Source organism: Triturus cristatus, chromosome 7 (assembly GCF_964204655.1).
Source record: "Triturus cristatus chromosome 7, aTriCri1.1, whole genome shotgun sequence".
Taxonomy (NCBI): domain Eukaryota; kingdom Metazoa; phylum Chordata; class Amphibia; order Caudata; family Salamandridae; genus Triturus; species Triturus cristatus.
In genome coordinates this window covers 1,345,128,039-1,345,148,866 of record NC_140590.1, presented here as the reverse complement: position 1 = coordinate 1,345,148,866, position 20,828 = coordinate 1,345,128,039, and the positions used below count along the sequence as shown (strand labels likewise).

Here is a 20,828-nt window from a genome sequence, read left to right as displayed (position 1 = left end):
AGCGAAGGCAGCACCAGCCTCCGTAGGGCCCCGTGGCAGGGAAATCAGTTCCTCGGTGGGCGACGGCTGCAAGCTAAGGCATCCATCCGCCAGCCTAACCGGAGGAAGGAAAGGCCAAGTCCAGAAAGGAGGAGGGGGGCCAAGGAACGGGGAACCTAAGGTCCTTCCGGCTAAGACTGCGGGGCAGTGGCGGCACTGAGCTGTCCTTGGGCCGCCGCATCGAGTTTTCCCCAGCGTCTTCCGTCTCCAGAGAAGATGAAACCAACAACCGCCGAACCTCTGGAGAAGAGGGGGCGTCCGAAGAAGACTCAACGATCAGACGCCGGCCTGGCGCCGTAGAGTCCGCGACTGGCGTCAGGTCAACGTCGACCGGCGCCGAAGGGGACGCCGGAACGACCTCCTCCACAACGCGCGGTAAAGGAGACCGGAGCTGGGTCGGAGCTGGGGTGGCCAAGGAACGGTGCCGTAAAGGCGTCGACTCGACCTCAGACGAGGCAGCCGCCTGCATGGGGGGACGCGGGGGACCCAGGGACATGCCCCAACCCCTAGCTTGCCCCTGCAGCGCCGCCAGGACCAGCAGCCACCAGCACTGAGCGGCGTCACCTCAGCCTCGGACAAGGCAGCCTCCTGCCCAGAGGACCGAGGGGGACTAGAGGACATGCCCAGAGTCCCGGCAACCTCCCGCGACACCACAGGGAGCCCCGCGCGGGTTTGCGGCCAGGCATGGTCACCCGGGTCCGAAGGAGGGAACCCCGAAGGGCCGCACCCCGATGGCCTCACATCCCCCGAACCTGGATCCGAACCAGTCGCGCCGGGGCCGGAGCCGCGGCGACGCAGAAGTGCCCGCACGCAGCAAGTTATCCGCAGACGTCCCAGGAAGAGAAGGAGGAGAAGGAAGAGCCAAAGAGGCCTGCAAGGCCGCCGCATACACCTCCATTTGGGCACTGGTGGCTCCCGCGCCAAACGGCAGATAGAATGGCGACGAGCGGGGCCGCACCACCGGCAGAGAACCCACACCCCCAACAGGCCGGGGACCGGGCCTCGGGGACAAACTGCGACACTTACCAACAGGTGAGCAACGCCCTTGCGGCCTGGGAGAAGGACGATGTTGGGAGGCGGCGGTTCTTGAAGCAGTCCGCGGGGGACGGACGTGGCGACAACGCCGACCTGGACATGCGTGCCGAAAGGAGCTTCATCCGGCGCTCAGCTTCATTTGTTGACACGCCTCACAATCCGTGGAGTCGTGGTGCTCCCCCAAACACCACATGCAGATAGGGTGAGGATCCGTAGCAGACATCTGGCACGCGCAAGACTAGCACGTCTTGAAGCCCGAAGGCATTAGCACACTGTACCCAAGAAAAAAGCCCAAAGCGGGAAAAGGTGGCCTGAAACAGGCCAGGAACACGATCCGGGTCCGTGTTGCACGCGGAAAAGAAGAAAAACTGACATCAGTGCATCGGGGTGGGGCTTATGTGACCTCGCTGACGTCACGCCCGCGGAGGGCGTCAGGCGGAGTCGCGTGGTACCCCCCCCGGTGCGCAGAAATGCTGGGCAAGGAAGTTTTCCAGGTCCAGTCTCACTCCTGGGGATAATTCTACGTTAAGGAATCTGTGGCTAGTAGTCTCTATCAAATATTTATCTATGCAGCCTATGAGCCAACTGCCTGCTATTACCCGTTTTCCTTTTCTGAAAATAAAGGATTCTTGTATGACACTATTACATGTATGTTCTCTATTACAAGGGGTATTTAGGGGATTATTTTCATACAAGAGAAACCTATGTAATTTTTGTTGTTTGACCTATTGGAATATTTTTTGGCTGCATGTTTATGTATTTATGTATGTTTCGGAAGTGAGCATACACATATGGAAAATGCTACTTACCAGCATGCATCTATTCTTGACATGTAGAGCTGCAGATCCACACACTGTGCATAGATCGCCATCTGGTGTTGGGCCCGGATGTTTGCACTTTGTTGTTGTCTTGGAAAGTCTTTGGAAATCACGATATAGGTGGCTCCTCCTTTGGCATTGGGCATCGACTCCATCGTCAGATTGTTTTTTCGCCAGTAAGGGAAATTATGGGGTTTTGTGAGAAACAGAAATAGATGTCCATGTATGTAGTATCTAAATAAGATAATACTGGAACAGATAAAGGTAGCCGGGGAGGTGGGTGACCGTGTGTGGATCTGCAGCTCTACATGCCAAGAACAGATGCATACCGATAAGTAACATTTTCTGTTCGAAGCCTATGAGCTGCAGATCACAAACTGTGCATAGATTGCATAGCAGTACTCCTACTTAGCGGTGACCACCAATCTCTATTGCAGTAGTTTGAAATAGCGTTTTGAGTACAGCTTGGCCCACACTAGCTTGTTGTTTTGCCTGCACATCTACACAATAGTGTTTTGTGAATGTGTGCGGTGTAGACCACGTAGCTGCTTTGCAGATGTCATCTAAGGGAATGTTCCCAAAAAATGCCATTGAAGCCCCTATCTTTCGAGTAGAGTGGGCTTTGGGGGGTATAGACAGTGTACGTTTTGCTTTATGATAGCAAATTTGTATACATTTGACAATCCACCTTGCAATCCCAGATTTTGATATGTGATTGCCTTTATGTGGTGGTGAGAAGGATACAAAAAGTTGTTTTGTGAAAAGGTTTTGTTGTGTCAATATAGTAAAGGAGTGCTCTTTTTACGGCTAGGGTATGAAGAGCTCTTTCTGCTACTGTTTGTGGTTGCAAGAAGAACATTGGCATCTCAACAGATTGGTTTAGATGGAAGGGAGAAATAACTTTAGGAAGGAATTTGGGATTTGTCCTGAGAACCACTTTGTTATGATGGAGTTGTAAAAATGGTTCTTGAATAGTTAGTGCCTGTAGCTCACTGACTCTTCTAATAGATGTAATGGCTACAAGGAAAGCGGCTTTCCATGTAAGAAATTGTAGCTCGCATTTATGTGAGGACGATGTTTAAATTCCACACTGGGGAGAGAGATACCCTGGGAGGAATTAATCTTTTGAGGCCTTCCATGAATGCTTTAATGGCAGGCACCCTGAACAGTGACAGATGTTGGCTATTTTGTAGGTAAGCTGCAATGGTAGCGAGATGTAATCTAATTGATGTGTATGCTAGATTACATCTTTGAAGATGCAGTAGGTAACATATGATGTGCTGAGTGGAGGCATCTAGAGTATTGATGTTCTTGTTACAGTATATAACAAATCTTTTCCACTTGGCTGCATAGCACGCCCTAGTGATGGGACGCCTAGCTTCTTCGATGACGTTCATACAATTAGGTGGAAGATTGAGATAACCAAACTCTAGGACTTCAGGAGCCAGCTCGCCAGGTTAAGCTGTGCTGGATCTGGGTGTCTGATCTCTCCATGGTTCTGTGTTAAAAGCTGTGGGGAGATGTGTAGTTTTTGGTGTGGGACTCTCGGTGCCGGCCCGAAGGCAGTGGTGGCCCAGAAGCCTTGGATTTTATATGAACAGGTTTGATGGGCAAACAGGCTTTTTTACTGACAGCCACCTCTCCTGCTGGAAGTTCTTCGGACGATAGGTCGATCTCGGAGTCCGATTCATGAATGGAGAGGGCTTCTTCCTACTCCGCTGCTTCAATCTCTTCTTGTTCGGAATCTTCTTTGAAAAGATCTGCGGTGTACTCTATGTTCTGTCTGTGCATGTCCCTTCGTCAACCCTGACAATCCCACAAAGTATTTTTCGATCGAAATGATCGACAAGCGTCACAACCTTCCTCCTTGTGCTCTAGTGATAGGCACAAGTTGCAGACTTCGTGCAGGTCAATGCGTGGATACTTGGCATGGCACCAGGGACAGAAGTGAAACGGAGTCTGTTCTATCAGCGGTAAACTAGAGTATAAGTCAAGGAAACAGCTAGGCATGAAGGCCTCTCAAGACGTCTTCTGGGTCAAAGATGGAGTTTTCTCACTTTTTTCGACACAACGGAATAAAGGAACGAGTACAAAACAATACCGATGAGGGTACAGTGGGTTGCGCACCGAAGGGATCCAGAAGAACAGTCTCGAACAGGAGCGCCACAAACCACGTCCGAACCCCATAGCGGAAAGAAAACAATTTTGCAATGGAGTCAATACCCATGCGCACCATCACCAAAAGGAGTTACCACTTTACCTCGTGACTGGAAAAGACTTCTTCGAAGAAAACCAACTTGCAAACATCTTGACCCAACACTAGATAGCAGGCGTATGCAAAGCATGTGATCTACAGCTCACATGCATCAAACACATATATATATATATTAATACACAAACATTACATAACTTCTCTCCAAAAGGACGAATCTTATCACAGGCAATATTCTCTGAAAATATGCAGTACCAAAATAACAAAAAGTGCTTCCTCAAGAAAGTCTTGAAAAGAAACAGTACTAAATTTCTACCTGCGAGGAGTAGTGGGCCATTGGCTGCATAAGCGTTGGCTGTCCAGTAAATTGCTGTGGGTTGTAGATGTATGAGGAATAAGGAGTAGCTGCCACCAACGGAGGTCCTGCAGCAGCCGCTGCTTGCATTATGGGTGGAGCAGAGTTGGGTTGATGTTGATCTGATCTCTGGGGAGGGAGAGGACCTGCCAAAGAAAATTTTAACAAGCCATCATTAACAATCATTTCCATGAAAGACAACAAATACAGTAAAAACCTTCTGATGCACTAATACATCTAGGATAGTACTAGTGATATGCAGGGAGAGGTCTGGAACATATACTCTGTGTAGCCTGGGTTCTAGGAAAGCTGCTTCTACCAAGCTCGGCACTACTATATCCTGGACCTGATCTGCAGCCCTCAACGTACAGCTTTAATGATCGAGCCTTTATGTGAACCACCTGTTCACTATAGATTATATCTTAGACCTTCTCTTCCATGTCCCCATACTTACCATTTCCACTTCCACAGAAACACTTCTTACCTTTTGTACCACGGTATTTTCCCTGCTGCCCAGTCACAGAGTTGGACACTGGGTACTGGTACATCTGTGGAGCCTGTGAGACAAAAACAGTTAAATCAGAACCTGGCATGTAGTGTTTTGGGATGCAGTATGCACACAGAGGTGACTGCAAACAAAAAAAACATTTCAAGAAAGAGGTTTAAGTAGACAGGAGACACAAAGGGAATCGATGCTCCTGCTCAGTGGGTCCTCAGCAAAGGAAAGGGGAGGAACCGCATGACAGCAAGAAATGTCAGAAGGCATACCATCAGACTGGAAGGTAAGGCAGGAGGTGCACCACGAAACTGCAAAAAACAAAAAGGCAGGGGAAAAATACAGGCCCAAGAGTGTTACACAACAGGGCTGGAAATAAAACCATGTGGTATGGGTATAGTGAGTAGAGTCTAGGATTGGAGTACCATGGGGCAGTTAAGAAAGGTGGAAGGAGGTGCCGGCAAGATAATGCAAAGGGTCAGACATGGAGATCATCATCAGATTTAATTAGCATTTTTCAATGCATAAACCTTTTAACAAATTATGCTACAATATCTTGTTAGAATGTAATATAAAACGGTACAGAAACAAAGCCTGTCGGAATCCACATACTACAACCCTTCACAAACAAAGTCTATCATCAATCACAATAGAACCACTCAAATAAAATTTGATTCTTCAATTCTTAAAATCAAACAGGGCCTTCACATTCAATAACTTCATAAAATACATATGTCCTTATACATAAAGGTAAAACTAGATTTAAAAACAGATCATGTTTAAAATATCTTTAAACACCCTGCATTACATATCCTTTAGCAATCGCCTATGTTTTAATGCAGCCCACAAAAATGATGTTACTGAAAAGCACACATAATGGTCAATGTAGGACAGTGCCTTTTTAGCATGGTCACCCCCCAACTCTTTGCCCGATATCTGATGCACTTTGACGGAGTGTGCCCTGGAACCCTGCTGTGAGAAAGTGCCCTCTTTCTGCATGGGTGCCCCCACTTTTTAATGAATTGCTGATGTGCTTTGATTGAGTGTGCCCTGGGCTCCTGCTGATCAGGTACCCAGGGCCTATGTTCTTTCCCCAAAACTGCATTAAAGAACAAGTTACTTACCTTCGGTAACGATGTATCTGTAAGAAACATTAGTTAGTTAGATTCCTCACCTTAGAATATCCCCAGGCGTCAGGCTGGATCCGGAAAGATTTTTGTAGCAATACCCCTTGCGCGTCGGTAGGCGTCGTCTGCGGCTCCGCGTCCGTCGTCGGCGTCGTGCGCCGGATTGACGGAGTACTTAGACGCCGCCCTTGCGCGCTGACGTCAGTTCTTATACATAGCTTTACGCGCCAGGGACGCCGAGCCATGCAAGAGACCGACACTGGTGCCAAAAAATCTAGGGCCCTGAAAGGGAGAACCTTAACCCTAGATGTCAGTTCGCAGAACGGGGAGGCTGGGTGGGTCGGTGAAGAATCTAACTAACTAATGTTTCTTACAGATACATCGTTACCGAAGGTAAGTAACTTGTTCATCTGAAAGAAACACGTTAGTTAGATTCCTCACCTTAGAATAGATACCCCAGCAATAACAACCCCGGAGGTGGGCCTGCGAACCAAGATCAGGCCAGAAAGTCCTGGAGAACTGAACAGCCAAAGTGGCCATCTCTCCGGACTTGGCTGTCCAGGCAAAAGTGCTTGGCGAACGTGTGCAGTGAAGCCCACGTCGCCGCCTGACAGATGTCCTGCAAGGGGACTCCCCGCCGCTGTGGCCCGGGTGGAATGGGCTCTCAGCCCAACAGGAGTGACCTTTTTTTCCAAGGAATAGCAGAGTTTAATACACAACACGACCCATCGCGAGATAGTCCGCTTGTGCACAGCTTTACCCTTCTTAGCACCTACATATCCAACAAAAAGTTGGTCGTCCACCCGGAACTGTTTTGTGCGGTCGAAATAAAAGGACAGCGCACGTTTTGGGTCCAGATGGTGGAGCCTCTCTTCATCTTTTGAAGGATGCGGCGGCGGAAATAAGGTGGGCAGCGTGACAGATTGCCCGATGTGAAAGGGAGTCACGACTTTAGGAAGAAAAGAAGGACGTGTCCGGAGGACAACCTTATCCAGATGAACCGAAAGGAAGGGAGGCTTAGCTGACAGAGCCTGGAGCTCACTCACCCGCCTAGCGGAGGTGATAGCCACCAGGAAGGCAGTTTTCAGTAGACGAATGGGACAGTTGTGAAGGGGCTCAAAGGGAGCGCACATCAGGAAAGTGAGAACAAGGTTCAAGTCCCACTGAGGCATTATGAATGGAACAGGAGGGAACATATGAGTAATGCCCTTGAGAAAACGTGAGACAACAGGGGACTTGAAAAGAGAAGGCTGATCAGGAAGCCTTAAGAAAGCAGAGATTGCAGCAAGATAACCCTTCAAGGTGCCCAGAGCAGAGCCATGCTGGGCCAAGGTAAGAAGAAAGAGGAAAACCTCAGAAAGAGGGGCAGAAAGGGGATCCACAGCCTTTGCTGTGCACCATGCCACAAATTTGTTCCACCGGCAGGCGTATACCGTCTTTGTGGAGGGACGCCTGGCTGCCAGAATGACATCACAGACTTCAGGAGGCAAGTCAAATGGCATCAACTGTCGCCGCTCAATCTCCACGCATGGAGGTGGAGGATGGACAGGTTTGGGTGGAGGACCGTCCCCTGCTGCTGCGACAGAAGGTCCTCCTGAAGAGGCAGTCATATCGGGGGATCGATGGACATACTGAGTAGCTCGGGATACCAGTACCTTCGTGCCCAATCCGGAGCCACCAAGAGGACTTGGCCCCGGTCGCGCCTGATCTTCTTCAGCACTCTGGGCAGAAGTGGTATAGGCGGAAAGGCGTACAACAGACCGCAACTCCACTCGCGAAGAAAAGCGTCTCCAAGCGAGTGCCGCCTTGGAAATTCCAACGCGCAGAACTGCTGACATTGCACGTTCTCGTCGGTGGCGAATAAATCTAACCAAGGCTCTCCCCACTGCAGAAAGAGACCTTGCGCCACGTCCGAGTTCAGACGCCATTCGTGATCCGTCATGCACCGGCGGCTGAGTTCGTCTGCTTTGGCGTTCAGAGAGCCCACCAGATTTTGAACCACCAGGGTGATGCCCTGATGTTCCAGCCATGTCCAGAGGCGCAGAGTCTCCTGACAAAGGGTCCACGACCCCCACCCCCACCCTGTTTGTTTCAATACCACATGGCGGTGGTGTTGTCCGTGAACACCTGCACGACACTTCCCCGGACAGAGGGAAGGAAGGCTTTTCGTGCAAGTCGGATCGCCCTCCGCTCCAATAGGTTGATATGGAGCAGAGTCTCCGCCGGAGACCAGAGTCCTCTGATCTCCGCCTCTCCCATATGGCCCCCCCATCCCAGGAGGGACGCATCCGTCACTATGACATGCTCCGGTTGGGGTAGGGAGAGGGATCTGCCGCTGACCCGATCGCGATTCGTGAGCCACCACTGCAGCTGGTTCACAGTGCCCTCCGAGATCAAGACATGGTCGGACAGGTTGCCTCGATGCTGGGCCCACCGAAACTTCAGGTCCCCCTGCAGAGCCCGCATCCGCCACCTGGCGTGAGGTACCAACAGGATGCAGGAGGCCATCAGCCCCAGAGGCCGCAGCACCAACCTGACCGAAACCCAGGACAGAGGCCGGAAGATGGAAATCAGGGCCTGAATGTCCGCTGTTCCGGCGGATAGACACAGAACTGCGCCGAATCGAGAACCGCCCCAATATAAAGGAGCTTTTGGGAGGGACTCGGGTGCGACTTCAGCACATTGATGGAGAACCCCAGCGAGTGCAGGAGGTCGGCCGTAGTCTGGAGGTGGGAGACGACTTGCTGGGGCGAGCCGGCCTTCAACAGTCAGTCGTCTAGATAGGGGAAGACTGGAACCCCTGATCGGCGCAGATGAGCTGCGACCACCGCCATCACTTTCGTGAACACCCGAGGGGCGCTGGTGAGGCCGAAGGGGAGCACGGTGAACTGAAAGTGCTCCTGACCCACCGTGAACCGCAGGTAACGCCGGTGGGCCGGCAGGACGGGGATGTGGAAATAAGCGTCCTGCAAGTCCAACGCTACCATCCAGTCTCCAGGGTCTAGGGCAGCCAGAACCTGAGCTAAAGTGAGCATCTTGAACCGGTCCTTCTGGAGGAAGGAGTTCACGCTCCTGAGGTCCAAGATCGGGCGTAGGCCCCCTTTGCCCTTCTTGGGAACCAGAAAGTAGTGGGAATAACAACCACGACCTACTTCTGGACCAGGAACTCGCTCGACGGCTGTGAGAAAGTGGCTCTGTATATACTGTTCCTTAATAGGTACAGGGTGTACAGAGTCCACAGCCCCCCAAGGGTTTAACAGAGGTTAAAGTTAGATATAACCTTACTCTCTAAAGTGGTAGCCTGGTCGAGCAGTAAGGCAGTATCAGAGGACAGTGTAAAGCATTTGTTGTACACACTCAGTCAGCAAATGGTTCCACACACTCAATAACTGAACTCTAGGCCAATGGTTTATATATAAAAAATATATGCTTGTTTTATTTTAGAACCAACACTTGGAATCAAAATATACTTTCTCGACAGGAGATGTTTCATATAAATACTTTTCTATATGCAATAGACTTTAGTAAAAAGTTACAAGTAGTTGCAGTAGGCAACTCTATTTCTAAACACAACAATACATTGAGCTCAATGATACATTCAAGTTATTTGCAACAGATTACTTTTTAGATTACTTTTGTAATTCCAGGCCTGGATCCTAGATTCAGTCCTGGGTCAGTTCTCAGAATCAAGTGATGAAAGTCGACTTAAATACTGTAATGATTTTTAACTAATATTTAGCTATTTTAAAAGTTGACACTTAAAAAATATTTCAGAGAAAACAACCAATGATTCCCTATGGAAGAAAATGCAGGTTACAGGTACGGTACGTTCTCGTTACTTTTGTAATCCAGTACTGGGTGCCTAGACTCAGTACTGGGACCTTTATCAAAAACAGGTAAGCAATTACGTTTTCAGATATTATACGATTTTTGAAGAATATTTAAAGATTGCAGAAATCGACACTTAGAAGAAATTTCACAGAAAAACAGACAATGGTTTCCTATGAAAGAAAATTGGGTTAAGGGTAAGTACAGTTGTAGAGATTGTTCAGAGTCAGTGCTGGGCACCAAGATCCAGCACTGGGAGTTCACCTAGGAACAGGTGAGTAAATTCGTTTTTGCCACTTGGCTGATTTTTGGTGAATATTTGAAAATTTGAAAAGGCCACACTTAGAAGAAATTTCAAGAAAAAGTCAGTCAATGTTACCCTATGAGGAAAATAGAGATTGCGGTTCAAGGGTAAGTACTCGACTGGCAGAGTTGAGGTTCTGGGCCCAGACTCAGTGGTCTCCCAGGGTCAGGTAGGTACAGTTGGTTCACCCTCAGTGGCTCTAGGGCGGCCGGGTGCAGTGAGAGTTAGGCCCAATGTTATCCTATGAGGGATAGGGGGGGCCTTGTTTGGTGGCTGCTGACTGGCAAGCCACGCGGCTGTGGGAGCTGGGCTCCTGGTCACTTACTCAGGGCAAGTGGGTAAGTAGGTAGGTTTAGAGGTTGAAAACTCAAAACACACAATGTAGGAGAGACGAGGAAAAAAAGGCTATCTCTGACTCCCTCAAATTCCTTTAATCACACATAACAGAGAAGCAGTCACAGAAAATATAGAGTAGTACTGAACGTAGTAAGTGGGAAAATCAATAGAGATCTTAATACTGCCCTCACACACTCGAAAGTGTCATGCTTCATCATAGCGTTACAACAAACAAATGATGGACGGAATGCTGACAATGCAGACATTCTCCCCCAGTCAAGAGATCTGGGTTAAATCCATCGTTCTTTTGCCCACTACGCCACCCCAGTTTAGACATGGCCATATGCAAATCAGTCTTGACCCATGGCCATGTCTAAACTGGGGTGGTGTAGTGGGCAAAAGAACGATGGATTTAACCCAGATCTCTTGACTGGGGGAGAATGTCTGCATTGTCAGCATTCCGTCCATCATTTGTTTGTTGTAATGCTTCATCATAGGGCCGCATCATACACCCAGGTGCAGACCAACACCTTGGGTGGAGCACAGTTTTTTTTTAATAAAACAGAGGTATATGATGAAGGAAAGTGGTGAGGGTAAAGTAAAATGTGACAAATAAACAGAACAAACACAGAAGTGTAACGCTGACAGAAAGGAAACAAATAGTCTCCTAAAAGAAGGGACCAAGAAAAAGTGCAGAAGAAAGAAAGTCTAAAACTGTCTCTAGGTTAACCCTCAAACTTTATTCCCGTCAACCTCGGGCAGAGTTAAAATAAACAAAATGGGGTATTGAGGGCAGGTAACGACTCCATAATCCCCACTGCTAAACCAACATGTTTCTGCCAGTCTCCTCTGTGCCCAACCGGGTCACACTGGCATACGTCAGGGTGTTGGTCCCTTGTGGTATGGTCTATACCGCTACTCGGGTATTTATTACCTTATCAATTCGGGTACTACCCCAGCGTTACTCTCTTATGGAATTTCCAAGAGGATTTACAAATCTACAAAAAAAGAAAAAAGAAGAAAACGGATCGTAATTTACATACTCGTGCTTCTTAAACTTGTTCACAGTTCTCAAAGCTATTCCCACGTTACCATAAATGCGAACAATAATTTCAAGTGCAGCCTAACCTTAAAACAACACCCACATCCTTGCACCGGTGGACCACACCTCTCACAGAGAGCATCAAACCGAGTGTACCAAGAGTCCGATAAATACCTCGGTGTATCTACAGGTATAACACTTAAAAAACAGGTACAAGTCAGTCACCGTGTAACTGCGGAAAATCCTATATTATACATCACCCCCAACCTTATGGTGTCCCAAGTACAAATACTCGTTTAGAGGTTGCACTGCCAGGGCCACTCGGGCGGCTGGGTGCAGAGTGCTTTTGAGCCTTCGGCGCTCAATGGAAGCCAATGGGAAATCTCCGGGTAGGAAAAAGACTGGAAGCTCGGGGACGAGGACTCTTCAGGTGCCACCACCACTTCGAGAGGTAAGTTGGGTAGTTGGAGGATAGGTAGGTACCCCGGGATTGGACACACAGGGCCGTGGGGCGCCGGGTGCAGGGGTGCCTTTTGGTGTCGGGAAATCTTACCCTCTGTTGATCGCGGTTGGGGTGGCACACTGTTCTGAGGCTGCAGGCTTCGTCAGGATTGTCGAGGGGGGTCCTTGGGTGCCGGACTCGGGGTCACAGTCGCCGTGGGGTCGTCCTCGTGGGTTTAGTTCACTCCGGCACGGGCCAGGCTTGGCTGGTGCAGAGTGGGCTGGGATCGCGGTTCCGGGCTGCTGCCAGGGGTGAAAGGTAGTTTGAGTAGAGCCTCTACTCATGGGAGTCCCAGGGGATCAGAGTTCAAAGGTAGCCAGGTCCTCCGGGGTTTCTGAGGTTGCTGGCCACAAGAGATGCCGGGTTTGGAGCAGGAGCAGGTCCGAGGTCGACAGGCCGGTAGGGTTGGGGCCAAAGCAGTTGGTGTCTCCCTCTCCTTCGCAGCTGCAGGGCAGGTCTTCTTTTCTTCTTGCTCTTCTTGTAGTTTCGAATCTGGGATCTGGGGAAGGAAGGTTCAGGGTGCCCCTAAATACTAGATTTAGGGGCGTTACAGGTAGGTGAAGGGCAGGGACCAATGGGTCCCTGTCCTGGGGTGGGTACACCCCCTATCCTGCCTCTCTCCTGTGGGAGGGGGGCAGTAGCCTAATCCTGATTGGGTAGGGATTCCCATCTTCAAGATGGCGAGAGCCCGGGGATGTGCTTCACCTCGCCTCCCCCACCTGAGGGGTGGGGTTGGCAGGCTGGCACATTCCTTGTCCTTATTTGGGGTTTCCGGCCAAGCTTCCAGCCAGAGTGGGGGGTTGCAGTGGCCTGGGGAAACTCACAGAGGCGGCATGCCTTTGAAGCTTCCCCCTGCCCATCCTGGGGGAGGAGATTTAACACCTCGCCCAGAATGTGCATTGTTGCAGGACCAGGAGAGCAGGGCCTCTCCTACCCAGGGGTCCAGCAACATGTCTGCTGTGTGGCAGCCTAGGCAGCCTCAGCACAGATGTGGATGGTAGGTTAGGTTTTAGGGGGCATCTCTAAGATGCCCTCTGGTGTGCTTGGCACATTAAATCCCACGCTGGTATCAGTGTGGGTTTAATGTGCTGAGAAGTTTGATACCAAACTTCTCAGTCTTCAGTGTTGCCTTTATGGTGCTGTGGAGTTCGTGTTTGACGAGCTCCCAGCACCATGTACTCTTAAAGGGCAGCACTGCACTTACAGAGCCCAGGAATGGACCTGGGTACTGTAGGGGCACATGGCTCCTGCTCCTGTGCCCACACCATTGGCATAGGGCACCCAGCTAGAGGGGTGGCTGATGTATGCCATGGCAGTGTAGGTGTGGGCATGGCACACAGGGATGTGTGCCATGTCGACTCTCTATTTTGTCTTGTACCCAGACACTCAGCCTGCAAGAGCAGTGTGTGTGTGTTAGGGTACAGGGCCTGTAAGGGTGGCACAATAAGTGCTGCAGCCCTTAGAGGCCTTCCCTGGTCACAAGGCCCTGGGGTACTATTTACCAGGGGCTGACATGTGGCCAGGGTTTGCCAATTTGGGCTTTGTCTGTTAGGCAGTTTTTAGGGAAGGAACACAGGCCCTGGGCACCTGATTGGCAGGAACCCAGGGCCCAACAAGGAAAAGTGCATCAGCTATTAGGCAAAAAAAGGGGGGGGTTACTGCTGATTGGCAGGAACCCAGGGCCCAACAAGGAAAAGTGCATCAGCTATTAGGCAAAAAAAGGGGGGGTTACTGCAACAAAAACCCACTTTCCTACAACGGCCTCTTTGGCCAAGAGAGCCGAAACTTCCTCTCGTAGAAGATGCAAATGATCCCCCGACATACGGTGGTTCAGCGGCGGCATGGCTGGAGGGGTCGTCTCGAAGGGGAGGGAGTAGCCCCTTCGAACGATTTGCAGCACCACCTGTCCGACGTGATAGAGTGCCAGTGGAGCAGGTGATGGCGAACTCTGCCGCCCACTGGCGTTGAATGGGCCTGAAAGCTCAGACTAGGAGGGCCCTGAGGCGGATGCTGCCGGGGTGGATGTGGACTGACCGGCACGTTGACCTCCAGTACCGCCTCGGCGGAATCCACGTCCGCGTGCAGGTTGGTTCTGCGGCCGGTGGCTGGGCGGACGTGAGGAGGCACCCCTTCCTTGGCCACGAAAGGCAGAAGTTTGCGGCCGCGGGCCGAAGGACCCAAGGACTTGGCCGTGGCCCGGGAGTCCTTGAACTGAGCCAGCGCACTGTCCGCCTTCTCACCAAAAAGGCGAGTGCCATCAAAGGGCATGTCCATGAGGGAACTCTGGACATCCCCTGAAAATGACGTGGACCTCAGCCAGGCGTGACGCCGAAGCGCCACCGTGGTGGAAATCGCCCGACCCAGCGAGTACGTTGTGTCAAGTCCACACCGTATGGTGTGCCGTGCTGCATCTCGACCGTCAGCAAGTGCTTAAGTGAGTCGTGCCCGGGCCTCCACCGGGCACAAGGGCAGCACATCCTCCACCGTATCCCACAGAGAGTGGGAATAACGGTCCAAAAGGCAAGCGGTATTTAAAGACCGCAGCCCCAAACTCAGGCACGAGAACAGTTTCTTTCCAAACTGTTCCAACCTCTTGGATTCCCGATCCGGAGGAGCAAACGGGAAGGAGGATTGGGAGGTTGAGACCTGGATAACCAGACTCTCGGGGGGGTGGGGTGTTGGGAGAGGTAACTGGGGTCGCCCGGAGCAGGGCGGTGGCGCCGGGCAACGTTCCGGTCCACAGGAGAAACTGTGGAGGGCTTGGACCAAGTGCCCTGCAGAACATCTATGAGGGCCTCATTAAACTGCAGCAGAGGCTCAGTGGAGCTTGCTGTCGGTTGAAGGACCTCTGTGAGGACGTTAGTCCTCACGGCCACAGCAGGCAACTCCAGCCCTAGGGCTTCGGCCGCCTTGCGCAGCACCAGTGAAAAAGCTGCACCCTCCTCCGAGGCCACAGTCGGAGGAGAGATGAAGCCAGCGTCCGGTGAAGTGTCCAGACCACTGGCATCCCCCAGTTCGTCTGCCCAGTCCTGTGCAAGTTGACCCTGGAGGGCCATAGGGTCCTCAGACCCCTCCCAGTCGCCCCAGTCATCCGATTCCTGATAAACAGGAGGAATGACCGGAGCCGGACGATAGATGAAATGGTCATCCATCAACGTCGGGTGCGGCGCTGGACGGCGCCGCACCGGCGTCGGGTCCGGACAGGGGCTGAACCGGGGAACGGCGTTGTCCGGAGACGGCGCCGGAGGTGGAACCGGTGTCGGCTCCGGCAGAAGAGGCGTCGTGAGGTCGACAGGCGCCAACCGAGATCCAGGCCTGGATCCCTCGGGGACCTGCGGCGTCGGAGCTGTCGACGGAGCCGCCGGCACGCGAGTTCGCCCAGTAGAACCTGCGGGGCCCAAAGGCGCGCCTACAGCGGAGCCAGGCCCTTCATGGCCGAGAGGAAGGCACTGACCTCCGCCAGAGTCGCGTCAGTCCCAGGGAGCGGCGGGTATGGGGACAGACGCGACTCCTGCGGCCCAGTAAAACCTGCTGGGCCCAAAGGCGCACCTACAGCGGAGCCAGGCCTCTCATGGCCGAGAGAAAGGCACTGACCTCCGCCGGAGTCGCGTCAGTCCCAGGGACCGGCGGGTATGGGGACGGACGCGACTCCTGCGGCTCTGCCGGAGCCGCGGGGGTGGGACCACCCTGACCCTCAGCCTTGTCGCGTGACCGGCGAGGGGAGTCCAAAGAGCGATGTCGTCTCTTGGACTTCTTGGAGTGCTTCGACTTACCCGAAGACCCCGACGAGCATTGACGATGGCTGCGGCTCCGCGATCGGTCCTTGGACCTCCTCCTGGACCGAGAGCGGCGCGGAGCCAAGTGCCGACGCTCGAGAAGCTTACCGGACCGATCCCCGCCTAGCTTTTGACGTCAAGGCCTGGCAATCGAGGCACGACTCCGCGTCATGGTCGGCCCCCAGGCAATAAAGGCACCGGCGATGGTGATCAGTCACCGACATCAGGCGATGACAGGCGTCACAGGCCTTGAAACCAGGCATCTTACCGGCGCCAGAGTCGAGTCGATAGACCAAAAGAAGTCAAAAAAGTTAGTCAAAAAATGACTAGGGGTAAGCTCTTCCCGGATCGGCGCTTACTGGCGCGGAAAAAAGAAGAACTGACGTCAGCGCGCGAGGGCGGCGTCTAAGTACTCAGACGACGTCATTCCGGCGCACGATGCTGATGACTGACGCGGAGCCGCAGACGACGCCTACCGACGCGCAAGGGGTATTGCTACAAAAATCTTTCCGGATCCAGACTGACGCCTGGGGATATTCTAAGGTGAGGAATCTAACTAACGTGTTTCTTTCAGATGCTTAAACGCAATTGGCCTCTCTGGCCACAGGTCAGCCCCTGGTAAATGGCACCGCAGGTAACCGAGCACTGTAACCAGAGAAGGCATTCAAGGGCTGCAGCACTGCTTGTGCCACCCTTATTAGTCCTTTATGTAGGAAGCTGGCTCTGTATATACTATACCAAAGTGAGTTATAGTGTGCAGAGTCCAGTGGAACCCCAAAGCTAGGCAGAGGTAAAGTTAGATAGCACCTCACTCTCTATTTGTGGTAGTGTGGTCGAGCAGTAAGGCAGTATCAGAGGGCAGTGTTAAGAATTTGTTGTACACACTCAGTCAGCAAATTAATTCACACACTAAAAGACAACTTCAGACCAATTGTTTTTGTAAGAAAGGAATATGCTACTTACCAGTATGCATCTGTTCCTGGCATGTAGAGCTGCAGATCTACACACTATGCATAGATCGCCATCTGGTGTTGGGCCCGGATGTTGCAGTTGTTTTTGTCTTGGAAAGTCTTTGGAAGTCACGAGGTAGGTGACTCCTCCTTTGGATCATAGTGCGCATGGGCATCGGCTCCATCCCCAGATTGTTTTTCGCCAGCAGGGAAATGATGGAGCTTAGTAAGAAACGGGAAAGATGCCCATGTGTGCTGTATCTAAATAAGATAAAACTGGAACAGATAAAGGTAGCCGGGGAGGTGGGTGGCCGTGTGTAGATCTGCAGCTATACATGCAAAGAACAGATGCATACTGGTAAGTAGCATATTCCGTTCGAGGCATATGAGCTGCAGATTACACACTATGTATAGATTGTATAGCAGTATCCTGTTCTAGCGGCGACCACCAGTATCTGTTGCAGTAGTTTGAAATAGTGTTTTGAGTACAGCCTGGCCCACACTAGCCTGTTGTTTAGTTTGCACGTCTACACAACAGGGTTTTGTGAATGTGTGCGGTGTAGACCATGTAGCTGCTCTGTAGATATCATCTAAGGGAATGTTCCCTACAAAGGTCATTGAAGCCCCTATCTTTTGTGTAGAGTGGGCTTTAGGAGGAACAAATAATGTACGCTTTGCTTTGTGGTAGCAAATTTGGATGCATTTGACAATCCACCTAGCTATCCCAGATTTTTATATGGGGTTGCCTTTGTGTGGTGGTGAGGAAGACCCGAATAGTTGTTTGGTCTTACGAAAAGGTTGTGTTCTCTTGATGTGGTAAAGCAGTGCTCTTTTGACATCTTGGGTATGAGGAGCTCTTTCTGCGACTGTTTGTGGCTGCGAGAAGAATACGGGCAGCTCCACAGATTGATTGAGGTGGGAGGGAGAGATGACTTTAGGGAGGAATTAAGGATTAGTTCGGAGAACAACTTTATTACGATGCATCTACAGAAAGGGTTACTGAATGGTTAGTGTTTGTAGTTCCCCCAACTCTTCGTAGAGAAGTAATGGCTACTAGGAAAGCAGTTTTCCATGTTAGGAATTGGAGCTCACATTTATGTAGAGGTTCAAATGGAGGGCCCATTAGTCTTGTGAGAACGATGTTTAAATTCCACACAGGTGAAGGTGGTACCTTGGGGCGGAATTATTCTTTTGAGGCCTTCCATAAAGGCTTTTATGGCAGGGACTCTGAAAAGTGATCGATGTTATCTATTTTGTAGATATGCTGCTATGGCAGCAAGATGCAGTCTAATAGACGTGTAGGCTAAGTTGCATCTTTGGAGGTGTACTAAGTAGCCTATGATGTGTTGGATAGACACATCCAGGGGATTGGTGGTGTTGTTATGACAATGTATTAAAAAACGTTTCCACTTGGCTGCATAGTATGCTCTAGTGGTAGGCCGTCTAGCTTCTTTAATGACGTTCATACAGTCAAGGGGAAGGTTAAGGTAACGGAATTCTAGGACCTCAGGAGCCAGATCGCCAGGTTGAGCTGAGCTGGGTCCGGGTGTTGGGTTAAGAGGCTTGGAGAAAGGTGTAACTTCTGGTGCGGAACTACGGAGAGTTCCAGCAATGTGGTGCACCACGGTTGTCTGGCCCATGTTGGAGCAACTAGGATGAGCGTTATGGAATATTGCTGTAGTTTGCGCACCACTAGTGGAATGAGTGGGAGAGGCGGAAAAGCGGACGCAAATTTGCCTAACCATTTCATCCATATCGCATTGCCTTTGGAAAATGGGTGAGGATATCTGGTGGCGAAGCTTGGACATTTGGCGTTTTTTTGGGTGACGAAGAGGTCTATGTGTGGTTGCCCCCACATTTGGAAAAACGGTTGAAGAACTTGCGGATAAAGTTCACCCTCGTGGATCTGTTGTGTGTGACGGCTCAACAGATAGGCTATGGTGTTTTGGACTCCTGGGACATGTTGGGCTAGGAGAAAAATGTTCTGAGGTATAGCTCACCTCCATATGTTCTGTGCTAGCTGAGGGAGCTGCAGAAAGTGTGTCCCGCCTTGTTTTTAAATGTAGTACATGGCTGTCATGTTGTCCGTGCGGACTAAGACAGCCTTGCCTGATGCGTGTTTTTGAAATGCTTTTAAGGCTAGGAATATGGCTAGTAACTCCAGGTGGTTGATGTGGAGTAACTTGTTAAGGTGTCCACCTGCCCTGCATGGCGTGATGTAGTAGGTGAGCTCCCCAGCCGGAGAGCGATGCGTCCGCCGTCATAACTATTTGAGGAATCTGCTCTAGGAACGGTCGCCCTTTGGAAAAGTTCTTGGTGTTCCACCACTGCAGAGAGATATGAGTACGACCGTCCACCAACACCAGATCTGTTAACTGACCTTGAGCATGATTCCATTGGGGTGCTAAGCACTCGTGGAGAGGACGCATCTAGAGTCTTGCATGAGGCACTATGAATATGCAAGAGGCCATCATCCCTATGAGTTGCATGAACACTCGAGCTTGAAGAGAGTGTTGCGGTTGGAATTTGGTGAGAAGAGTTTGCATACTTGCTATCCGGGCAGGACTGGGATAAGCTAGCGCCCTGGAGGTGTCTATGGTGGCACCGAGGTATTGTTGCGCGTGGGACGTTTGCAGCTGGGACTTGGCGTGGTTTACTGTGAACCCCAGGTCGTGAAGTTGTTGAATAGTGGCGTGAGTGTGTTGTACACACTGATTGTATGATCTCGCTTTTATGAGCCAGTCGTCCAGATATGGGAAGACGTGTATGCGCTGTCTTCTTAGGTGTGCTGCCACCACCGCTAGGCACTTTGTAAACACTCATGGTGCTGTGGTGACTCTGAATACTTTGAACTGATAGTGCTGACTGTCCACTATGAATCTGAGATATTTCCTGTGAGCGTTGTGAATGGGAATGTGGAAATAGGCATCCTTGAGGTCTAGGGTAGCAAGGAAGTCGCCCTGTGAAAGCAGAGGAAGGACCTACTGGAGTGTGACCATGTGGAAATGGTCTGAGTGTTTGTATAGGTTTAGGGGTTTGAGGTCTAGAATAGGCCTTAGAGAGCCGTCCTTTTTTGGTATGAGAAAATACAGGGAGTAAACTCCTTTGTTTTGTTGGTACAGGGGAACTGGTTCTATTGCACTTTTTTGTAGGAGGGAGATTACCTCCTGCTTTAGCAGTAACAAATGTTCTTGTGACATTGAACGCTGTTTGGGTGGTATGTTTGGAGGGGTAGATGTTAGTTCGAGACAGTAGCCTGATTGAATTATCTCTTGCACCCACCTGTCTGAAGTGATGTCAGCCCAGGCGGGGAGGAATTGGTGGAGTCTTCCCCCGACTGGAGTGGAATGGTCTGAGGGAAGTCAAGGGGTGGGGGTGGAGGCAGAGCGGGAGTTGTTTTGCCTCTGCCTTTGCTGCTGTTCCCTCTGTAAACACCCCTTTGGTAACCTCTAGTAAAGGTGGATTGGGTGGGAGGTTTGTAAGAAGTGGAGGGGCTATCAGAGGAGTAGCCTCTGTGGGTGCTTCTGAAGGATGAGCGACGAAATGACCATCTGGGAGCTTGTGACTGCAAGGCTACCATAGATTTGGCTGTGTCTGTATCCTTTTTCATTTTCTAAAGTGATACGTCCACATTGGGGCCAAATAGGTGTTGCTCATCGAATGGCTGATTTAGTATGGAACTCTGGACTTCAGGTTTAAAACCTGAGATGCGCAACCAGGCATGCCTGCACAAAAGGACACTGGTATTCATTGCCCTTGAGGCGGTATTTGCTGCGTCTAAGGCACAACGGATGGAGGTGTTAGTGATCGTTTTACCTTCCTGTATGAGTTCATTGGCCCTGTTTTTATACCCGTCAGGGAGGTGCTGAATTATGGACTCAAGTTTATCATAATGTGCCCGGTCATACCTGGCTAACAGCGCTTGGGTATTAGCAATGCGGCATACGTTTGCTGCCTGTGACGCTGTGCATTTGCCAGAGGCGTCCAGGAGTTTAGATTCTTTATCTG

General features: G+C 50.9%; 1 protein-coding gene across 4 annotated transcripts in view; it reads right to left on the bottom strand.

Annotated features, from left to right (window-relative positions):
• The window catches only part of ATXN2L (ataxin 2 like), a 767,539-nt gene that overhangs the window by 280,015 nt on the left and 466,696 nt on the right, over positions 1-20,828 (bottom strand). For all 4 annotated transcript variants that reach the window (XM_085618994.1, XM_085618995.1, XM_085618996.1 and 1 more), the window contains 2 exons: positions 4,944-5,016; positions 4,421-4,605 (listed from right to left, as the gene is read on the bottom strand). In XM_085618994.1, the coding sequence (XP_085475120.1) occupies positions 4,421-4,605; positions 4,944-5,016 (258 nt within the window). The remainder of the gene's footprint in view (positions 1-4,420; positions 4,606-4,943; positions 5,017-20,828) is intronic.